The sequence below is a fragment of the Gracilinanus agilis genome, chromosome 5 (genome assembly GCF_016433145.1).
Source record: "Gracilinanus agilis isolate LMUSP501 chromosome 5, AgileGrace, whole genome shotgun sequence".
Taxonomy (NCBI): Eukaryota; Metazoa; Chordata; class Mammalia; order Didelphimorphia; family Didelphidae; genus Gracilinanus; species Gracilinanus agilis.
In genome coordinates, this window is record NC_058134.1 from 44591729 (window position 1) to 44602510 (window position 10782).

At 40.3% G+C, this 10782-nt stretch overlaps 1 protein-coding gene across 3 annotated transcripts in view; it reads left to right on the top strand.

Annotated features, from left to right (window-relative positions):
- ZDHHC3 (zinc finger DHHC-type palmitoyltransferase 3) overlaps positions 1-10782 on the top strand; it is a 77845-nt gene that overhangs the window by 51296 nt on the left and 15767 nt on the right. For all 3 annotated transcript variants that reach the window (XM_044679386.1, XM_044679387.1, XM_044679388.1), the window contains 3 exons: positions 5716-5812; positions 6731-6812; positions 10007-10137. In XM_044679386.1, the coding sequence (XP_044535321.1) occupies positions 5716-5812; positions 6731-6812; positions 10007-10137 (310 nt within the window). The remainder of the gene's footprint in view (positions 1-5715; positions 5813-6730; positions 6813-10006; positions 10138-10782) is intronic.

Below are 10782 nucleotides of genomic sequence, written 5' to 3' on the forward strand. Positions count from 1 at the left end.
AATTTTTTTTCCCGAGTGCCAGTCCGACATCACTAGCTACTTTGTAGACATCTTGAATTGGATATCCATAGGTATAGTCAAACTCTTATATGTCCAAAAGAGAACTGTTATCTTTTCCCCAAAACTTCCCTGATGCTATCCAGGGTACCACTGTCCTCCCAGTCATCCAGACTCATCATCTTGAGATCATCCTTAACTCCTCATTCAAATTCACTCCACATATCCAGACCATTGTCAAATCCAGTTGTTTCTAACTTTTACAGTGCCTCTATTTTCTTTCCCCTTCACTCCACCTATATGGCCTCTACCATGTACAGACCCTTACCACTTCTCACCTAGACTATTGAAGTAGCCTTCCATTTGGTCTCCCCTGCTCAGTTCTCTCTGCTTCATTTTTCCTCTACAATTTGCCCTCCTTTCATTCAACTCCTACGTTTTCTTATTCTACTCTTCCCCTTCTTCCCTGTAGGGTAAGATAAATTTATATATCCAGTTGATTATGTATGTTATTCATTCCCTCTTTGAGCTAGATGAGTAGGGTTCAAACATTGCCCTCCCACACCTCATCTTTCCCTCCATTGTAATAGCTCTTTATGCAACATTATTTGCCTCCTACCTCTCGCTTTGCCCTTTCTCCCTATACATCCCCCTTTCTCATCCCTTAATTTAATTTTTTTAGATATCCCATCATAGTCACACCCATGCCCTTTGCCTATGTATGCATTTTCTAATTGCCCTAATAAAGTTCTTAGAAGTCACAAGTATTATCTTCCCATGTCAGAATGTAAACAGTTTAACCTTATTGAATCCCTTGTAATTTCTTTTGCATGTTTCTTTTGAGTCTTGTATTCTGAAGTCAGACTTTCTATTCAACTCTGGTATTTTCATCAGGAATGTTTGAAAGTCTTTTATTAAATATCCATTTGTTCCCCTGAAATAGCTTCTTGGTTCTAATCCCAGCAAATTTGTGTTCCACAATGTCATATTCCAAGCCCAATGCTCCTTTAACATAGAAACTATTATATCTTATCTTATCCTGACTGTGGCTCCAAAAATTTGAATTTTTTTTTACCTGGCTACTTGTATTTTTCCTTGACCTAGGAGCTCTGGAATCTGGCTATATTTCTGGGAGTTTTCATTTTGGGATCTCTTTTAGGAAGTGTTAAATAGATTCTTTCCATTTCTGTTTTATCTTCTGGTTCTAGGATATTAGGGCAGTTTTATGTGATAATTTCTTGAAAGATGATGTATAGGGGTTTTTTTGGATCATGGCTTTCAAGTAATTTAACAATTCTTAAGTTATCTGTCCTTGATCTGTTTTCCAGGTCAGTTGTTTTTTTCAACAAGATAGTTATTTTTCATTTTTAAAAAAATTTTGTTTTATTGTTTCTTGATGTCTTGTGGAATCACTTCCCTTCCACTTGCTTCCAATTGCTTCCACTTGCCCAATTCTAATTTTTAAAGAATTGTTTTCTTCACTGAGTGTACCACCATTTCCATTTGACCATTTCTGCTTTTTAAGAAATTGTTCTCTTCATGGGATTTTTGTGCCTCTTTTACCACTGGTTATTCTCTTTTTTAAGATGTTTCCTTTGATATTGTTAATGTGTCTTCTTTAATAAGCCGTTGACTCTTTTTTCATGATTTTCTTAAATTACTCTCATTTCTCTTCCCAGTTTTTCCTCTAGGTCTCTTATTTGATTTTTAGATTATTCCTTTTTTAACTCTTCTAGGAATTCTTTTTGGACATGAGACCAATTCACTTGGCTATAGCTGTTTTGACTTTGTCGTCATCTTTTGAGTTTGTGTTTTGATCTTTCCATTCACCATAATAACCACTTTTTATGATAAGTTTCCCTTTTTTGGGTTTTTTTTTTTTTGCTCATTTTTCCAGCCTATTTCTTGACTTCTTACATTATATTAAAGTTGGTCTCTCCTCCTGTGATAAAGGGGAGCCTGTCCCAAGCTTCAGGTTTTTGTGCTGCTATTTTCAGAGTTAGTTCTAGGGGTATATAAGTTTTCATTTCTTCCAAGGCAGTATAATCTAAAGAGAGGTATGGTCACTGCCCTCTTGGCCTGTGCTCTGGTTTGTGAGTGACTAAAAGCACTCTTTTCCTCTCAGGAACTATGATCAGGGTCCCTGCTCCCAAAAATGTACTCACCTTGAGACTTCAGTTCAGAACTACATATGGGCAATACAACAGAATCCTGCTCCCAGTGCCAGCAAGGCATCTACTATGATATTTTTATGACCAGTTATTCAGTTCTCTAACTATCTGTAAACTGAGAGCTCTGGCAGCCTCCACTGCCCATTCAGTCACCCCTAAGGCCTGCTGCTGACTTGTTGGGGTGTGGCTTCACTGGACTATATACTCCACTCTCACACCAGTGAAACAGACCTTTCCTATTGATCTCCTAAGTTGTCTTGGGATGGAAAATTATTTCACCTCATCCTTTTGTTGATTCTGCTATTGCAGATTTCATTTTGATGTGTTATTTTAAAGTTATTTTGAGGGGAGTCCTTGGGAGAGCTCAGCAAGCCCCTGCCTTTCCTCTGCCATCTTGGCTGCACCATTTCTAATTTATTGGTAGGAAGTTTTTCCTAACTCCTCTTCTCATACCCTCTTTTAATTATTTCCCATTTATCCTCTACATAGATTGTACACATTTGTTTGCTCATTGTCTCCACAATTAGACTGTGAGCTCCTTGAAGGCAGGGATTGTCTTTTGTGTCTTTTCACATTTCCAGTCCTTAGCACAGTTCCTGGCACATTAGCAGACACTTAAAAGTTTATTGATTGTTTGATTAATTGGCCTAATAGAAATACAGTTTTAATTAAATTGGAATTATCCCCTCTGATAGTAAGATTGGCCAGAATCTTGCCATGTATGTTTGCAAGAAAAAGCATGATCCTTTAATCTCACCTTCATTTATTTTTCCTGTTTCATAAGTAAGCACTATATTCTTGAGTTATGAAAGACCTAATTTCCCCAGTCTTTCTCTTTTCCAAATCTGCATTAGTACTTTTCAAACTTCATTTTGGTCACCACTTATACATTAATCAGGGAAAAACAGAGAGTCCCCCTTAGAATATCTAGCCTTCCCCCAAACTGGTATTTATTAGCTCCTTGGGAAAAAGCATTCTCTGTCAGAGACATTGCATCAAGTGCATCATCTAGGTTTCACCAAGCATTTGGGAAAATGTTTTGCAGTGGGTCCTTCTGAAACAGTAATTTAGAAACCTCTAAATAAAGGACAATATGTGTCTTCAGAAATAGAGTGACTGTTTCAGTAGGTGACATGATTAAAAATACCTTTCTTCCAGTCACATAGATCAGTTCCAGACTTCAAAAATGGACTCCCTGTTCATCTCTGCCACATAGAATCTTTGTCTTCTTTCAAGACACTGCCCAAGGGCCACCTCTTACAGAATTCCTTTCTTGATCTTCCCCCTTCCCCAAAGTTGTTAGTTCTCTTTCCCATTCAAAATTAGTTTATATCAACTTCTTTGTGTCCATGCCTTATCCCCCCTCAGTAGAATATAAGTTCTTTAATGTCATATAGTTTTACTGTTTTTGGTTTTATTCTTCCTGATACCCAGAATAAGTGTACTACCTAGTAGATGCTTAATCAATCTCAGCTGACTTTTAAATTACATTGAATTCTTTTTGTACTTTCTTTGCTACTGTGGCTTTTACCACTCTTAGTAGATTTAGTTGCTTCTGCTGACCCATCATGTGCTTTTGAGTTTTTCCAATAGAGATGATAGATTTGGGTTGAAGTATTTCTTTCTCCACTTGTGGCTCAGTGGTATATATTGTCAAATTAAGGATGTTGGGTTAGGGCAGTGATGGTGAACCTTTTAGAGATAAAGTGCCCAAAATGCAACCCTAATGCCACATGTGAGCCCCCTGCCTTATCCCAGATGGGAGGGAGGAAGCACTCTCCTTTGGACTGCTGGGAAGAGGGGTGAGGGAAGCAAGAATGTCCTCAGATTCATGTGGAGAGGGGGAAAAGAAGCAGCCTCCCTCCTCTGTCACGTATGTCATAGGTTTGTTAACATGAGATTAGGGGCTATGAAGGCATAAATGATACAATACAACCCCATGACCCTGTCCTCATTACCAACCATCAGTAAATAGCAGAGCTAAGCACTCACAGGTATTTTATTACTACTGAACAATGGCACCAATAATGGAAATTGAGAACCAAAATCCAGGAGCTCCCTTGTAGCTACACACTCTTTATCAACTAAGCCTATATTTGACCTGCTATTTGTACCTAGGAAGGAAGACCTGTCCTGATTTCTACTAATTTTTTTTTTTTAAACCCTTACCTTCCACCTTGGAGTCAATACTGTGTATTGGCTCCAAGGCAGAAGAGTGGTAAGGGTAGGCAATGGGGGTCAAGTGACTTGCCCAGGGTCACATAACTGGGAAGTGTCTGAGACCAGATTTGAACCTAGTACCTCCTGTCTCTAGCTGGTTCTCAATCCACTGAGCTACCCAGCTGCCCCCCTGATTTCTACTTATACCTAAAGACCATTTTCTATGTCTTTTGGAGCAGTTCTTCATCTACTATCCTTACTTTTTTATTCCTCCTAAAGTATGTTTATTTTTCTTATCTGGCTCTACAGCTTAGCTTTATTCTTTTTGAAGTTATACCCTTCCTATATTTAGACTTTTTCCCTTTTAGAGGACCGGGGAGGAAAAATTTGAGTGCTTGGTTAAAATCTTGGGCTACTTACATCAAGATGCTATGCATCTTGACATTTCTCCTTGACTAAGGTATGAGTTAGAAATATCTACTTACAAAAGGCATAAGAAACTTAAAGTAAATAGATACTAGAGCAACTCAAAAGTTTAGAGCCAAGAGGTTAAATTCTTTTGTGCACTTCATTATATGTTGAGGATTAAGACATTTTTGGATAGATTAGATTCTGATTTAGTTTTCTCTGCTGCTCCTTTCCCCCTGCAACTTCCTTAGCTTTCAAACTCTAAATTAGCCTTTTCCCAAAGCTCCCTTAATCAAGACGCTTTTCTACAGCCAATAGCCTTTGTAGTATTGGGAGAGAAGAATAGACTCAAGTATGCAAGAGTGGTAGCTGACAGTGGCTTGGGCCTGTGACTTTGGAGTAATGGGGCTAGATAGACTTTACTAAACAAATTGTTCATTTGTATTTTCTTAAATGCCATACTCAAGTTCTTACATAAACTGACAATATCAGAAGCCTTTTATTTCCAGAAGAGTCACATCATATCTTCTTTTAAGGACTTCTCTGCCCTCCCACCCACCCACCTATGTTGCTGGATTGTCATTATGGCAAATGGCAGGGAATACGGATTGTCTTCCTTTTTTTTGAGGCAGATAGGTGGTATAGAATATTGGCCTTGGGACAGAAATTCCTGAGTTTAAATCATGTCACAGATGCTTACTACCTTTGTGATCTTGTTCATGTCATTTAACCTCTTATTAGCTTCAGATTCTTCATCTTGTAAAATGGGGTTAAGCATAGTACTTAACCTCACAGGGTGAATATAAGGAATTTGATAATATCTGTAAAGTATTTTGCAAACTTTAAAAGTGCTATATAAATGTTAGCTATTTTTGTTGCTTATGTTTCGAGGGTACCTTGGTTTTATCTCTTAGTTTACATTTATTCTTTCACATAAGATAATGGTAGTCTTAAAGGTTAGTTCTATTCACTTTTTCAGTGTTTGTAAAAGATGCATTCGAAAGATGGATCACCACTGTCCCTGGGTTAATAACTGTGTGGGAGAGAATAACCAGAAGTACTTCGTACTGTTTACAGTAAGTTTGCTTTATGAATTTTGTTCCTCATTCTTCCCTAAGGCAATAATTCCAAAAAGGGTCACTGATCTTCTAAATGTTTGAGAGGTCATAATGAACCACTCTTTAAAACACTATAATTGAGGGCAAACTAAGTGGCTCAGTGGATCGAGAGCCAAACCTAGACAGGAGGTCCTAGGTTCAAATTTGGTTAACACCTCTGTGTGGCCCTGGGAAACCCCCATTGCCCAGCAGCCCTTACCTCTCTTCCACCTTGTAATTTGTACTTTCGATACTTAAAACTGATAGTATTGATTCTAAGAGAAGGTAAGGAGGTTTTTTTGTTTTTGTTTTTGTTTTTTAATGCTGTAATTGGGACCATGGCTAGTCAAAGGTAGCCATTTAGAAAACCACAGATTATATAAGGAAGACCTTTATTTCTACCTCTCTGGAAATAGATTGTCCTGAGCTAGTAAGTGACATAATTTAAAGAATTCATTTTGTTCATTCACAAGTAGCTTAGAGATTTTTAGGTTCTCATTCCATTGTTAGAACCATAGAATGTGACAGCCAATTGACAACCAGCAATCAAGTGCCCAGATCAGCCCTGCCTCATGGCTTATTTCACGTGCCTTCCCTAGTTGTACCCAGAGCCACAAGATCAAAACTAAAAATCCCTGTCTGTAGCATAATACATCAGTAAAAAAAGGGACCAGCTAGTCAGAGGCTGCCTGCTCAGCACTTGTGGCCAGACACCTACATCTTTATCAGGACTCACCAGGCCAAACTTGCCTTTTAGAAAGATTTCCTCCTCCTCCTCATTCTTCCTGAGCAAAGCCCCTGGCCCTAAGAATCTCACATATCTGAAAGTACTTAAACCAGCTTTCTTCAGCTTATACTTGCCACTGAAGTTGCATTTCTTCTATGTTTTTATTGCAGATGTATATAGCACTCATTTCCCTGCATGCCCTCATCATGGTGGGATTTCATTTCCTGTACTGCTTTGAAGAAGACTGGACAGGTAAGTATTTAGTCAATGTTTCCTTCCCTTAAACATAGATTAAAAGCAGACTTTGAAGGTTTGGTTTTAGTTTGAGGTTACTTAATTTTATTAGCTTCCCTGCAAATCATAGGAGGGCTTTAAGAAAAAAAGATAAAAGCAGTCTTAATATAGGAGAATAATCTATTCAGCTTTTAGAGGCTCAGTGCTAAATCAAGCAATGAGTTGAGATAAAATTTTTTACAAAGCACCCAGGGGAAGCATAGCCCAGAAGAGCAGTGTTTCACCAGTGGTTTGGTGCTAAACCAAGAAGACCCACTCAGGGAGGAAGAGAAGTGCTTAGACAGGTAGAGAAGAAGCATGTGCTTTTTGAAATGAGATAAGATAAGCAAATGTAAGGCAGTTTATTTTCCTCTTGACTAGCTTCACCTTAATTGTAAACATAAATCTTGGTTTTCTAGTAGGAAGATGAATTTTTCCCTAATGAAGAGTAGGCATATTCATTTGTTAGGAACAAAGAAAATACATTTATTAAAATGTAGCAATTTAAGAGCAAATACCATGAAACTACCTCCGAAGAGCCTCCAGAACCCTACAGGTTCTGAAAGAAAAACACACCCAAAAAATGGAAGAACACTTGTTCAGTTGGACTTGTCACACTCAAAATCTATGTGAAAAAAAACCTTAAGAAATAAGAATGTTGAATAGTAAGGGCCTCCTTTTTCCTTTTAAAATGCTGGCTATTATATATGCAAGCATTAACAAGCAGTTTTTGGTCATTGATTTTTTTTTCACAGAGGCTTCTTAAGGACATCAGAATTTCTATATGATTAGAAAAAAACATTTTCATTATGTGTTCTTCTCTGTCTATCCTCCCTTGTTCATGTCTTGTTCCTTTATTTTGTTTTCTGTTTTCTCTGTGTGTTCTTATGCCACTAAAAGAAGAGGCATTGCCATCTATTGCCACTGACCCCACATTTCCAATTCAGTATATGAATAGGGAGAGACATGGATCAGAGATTTCTGTGCTTAAGAGTATTTCTGGGGAGCTAATACTAGCCCAAGAGAGCCCAGGCCAAGATCATTGGTCAGGCAGCATGTATTCATAAATTTACATGGGCCCCATTGTTGGGAATTCATATTAAAGGATAATCTTGACTGCTGCCTTCCAAAGGAGCTTACAAACTAATAAAGAGACAATACACAGAAAAGTATAATGAATACACACAGTAAGTGTTCATGGAGGAAGGGCAGGTAGCCTAACCAAGAGATGGCCCAGAGCTGACATCTGATTCTGGGATGTGTTGTGATATTTTAGCACTTAGACTAATGTTAAAGTTAGTTGGCATCACACATCAACTGGGCATGGAAGGGACACATCCTAAAGATGGCCTAAGGGTGGAGAAACTGCACCAGATTCTGCTCTAACTAAGGATTTGTTCACCCAAGGAATAGGGGTGGCAATATATACCCACAGGGATGGCAAGTAACACAATGCATCTGACAACAAATGTAGTTGTTCCGAGAGTGGGGATAATGTTGCATCCAGAGGGTCTAGCCTTTACTTTCATAAGGTTTAGGAGAAAAATGGGCCTTGGAAAGAGGTTCCATAGGATCTTCATGATAGAGGCTGGTAGAATGACACTGTTATGGGGACAGCAGTAGCTATAAGAATATAACATGACTCCCTGAATGTTCTCTACAGCAAAGCTTTCTTTACCCCTTAACTAGTTGTGACTAATGAAATAAAAATTAAGTAAATGGGGTGCTTGGTGGTATAGGCTTCTGATAGTTGTTAGGGCCAGTTATCAGAAGTTCACAGGCTTGGGAAGACTAACAAGAGAGACTGGCATAATACCCGCAATGATGTAAACCAGGGTTTATTCAGGTAAGGACAGGAAGGGAAAGGGATTGGGACAATCTGACTACTTGATATAACTCAACTTCCCACCAAAACTAAGTAGGTTTCTTCACAAAGTTGTAACTGTTCTAACTGTACACTCTCTCAACCTAAAGATCCCAGCTTCTACCATACCTCACTAACCAAAATTTCCCCCCTTTAGATGGTATCTAGAGTAGGGGAAAAGGCTGGATGGTAAGCAGGATCAAGGGTTCAAAAGGGAGAGGTTCTCACCGACAGTTGGCTTCAGGAGTTTGGTAAGAGTCCCAGCAGAACAAGAGTATCAAGAAACACAAACAGGAACCAGATGGACAGCCACAAGGAAAGGGAGAGAGGGTTCATTCAACCCACTCAATCCACCTGAGGAGTTTAGATACACTCTCAACCACTTCCAAGGAGATAAACTACTCACAGGAGAAGTCCACATACTGACTCCCTCCAGAGAGAAAGATCAACTGCTCCCAAGAGAAACTCAACGCTCTGGAGACTTTTTCTTCATTGCTTTTTTCTCTGTATTTTCTATATAATGATTAGGGTTCAGACATCCTATATAACACAACAGCTTGATACATGTTGATGTCCCACAAAGCCAGTACATATTGTGTCCTCACTAACCTGGCTCTGGGCAGAGTCATCCTGATGGCTAGCTGCCCCCTTTTCAGGAAGGGCTGGATCATAAATCAGTCAACCAATAAACATGAGTAAGGCAGGCTGAACCCTGTGAGGAGATATTAGTCTACAAACGAGGGAAGAAAATATATGTATTAATAAGCACATGCCACGTCAACAGTTTGGAAATGGCCAGAATGTGCCTCAGAGGCCTCGTCCAGGTAAGGTGGGGAGTAAGGGCCCCTCTCAGAGCCTAGGATCCCAGGAGCAATTGGGGTCCTGATGACTGGAGTACAGGGAAGCCCTAGTCTAGTTGGGAAGGCAAGGCAAGTGCAGATGAAAAGTTGTCAGGATCAATGGAGCAGGACAAGAAGTCTCTCGAGACAGGAGTGGGATCAATAAGAATGTGTGTGAGATTGACTAAGAAAAGCCTCCCAGGGCCCTACTCTGTGCCCTGCCAGTAAGGCAGCTGGAGGCCAGAGGGGAGGCACTTGCCCAGGGTCGCACAGCAGATTCCTGGGCAGGCTGTCCAGAGCTCTGACTTCAGAGCACACAATCACTAGAGAGGGGTAGAGGAATGTATCTGAGGTGTGCCAGGAGAGGCGAGGAGAATGTCATTGTTATCCCGGACACGTGCCAGGACCACCCTGTGGAAATAGTCCTGTGCCAGTGTGTGAGGCCCACTCTCCATCTCCCTCTTTTCCAGAGTGCAGCTCATTCACCCCACCTACCACGGTGATTCTTCTCATCTTGTTGTGTTTTGAAGCTCTCCTTTTTCTCATCTTCACATCAGTCATGTTTGGGACCCAGGTACACTCCATCTGCACTGATGAGACGGTGAGTGCCACCCCTCCCCATTCCCGACCTGGGGTGTCCAAGCCCTTGGAGGGCAGAGCAGAAATAGCAGGCCTGACAGCCCAAGAGGGCCCTGAGGTAAAGAAAAGGCTCGCTAGGTGTGTATGTGCTTCATCTTTACGTCTGAATTGCTCTGAGTCAACAGAAAAGGCGCTTGGGCAGGAACTTTTCCCCATCTGGGATCAAGGATAGTCATTTGAAATGTAATTGAAGTGTTCTTCTTACAAAAGGAAATGTTTATTCTTGCACCTCTAGCTTCTGATTTCAAAGTAGTCCTCAGCTCTTGGAGCAGAGTAGAAGGAAAATGAGAAATCACAAGAGCTACAGTTCCTTCTTCTGTAAAACCAGTTCAGAGCAGAAGGACCAGTCTGGGGCTCTCCATGGGTCACATTTCCTTCCTTTTGCAGCCCAGGAGGCAGGGCCTCAGGTTGACCTGGAACCAGCAGCCCTTAGTGAGGCCTTAGAAGACTGAGTAAATCAGCCTTGGGTGGAAGGCTTCAGGAAGAGAACTGTAACCTTCCAGACACCTTGCCCAAACCTTTCTTGCTGCCTCCTTTTCAGACTTAAAGTCCCTGCAGTCTTTACTACTGCAGGCCCTCCAAAGGGGACACAGGATGATAATTAACT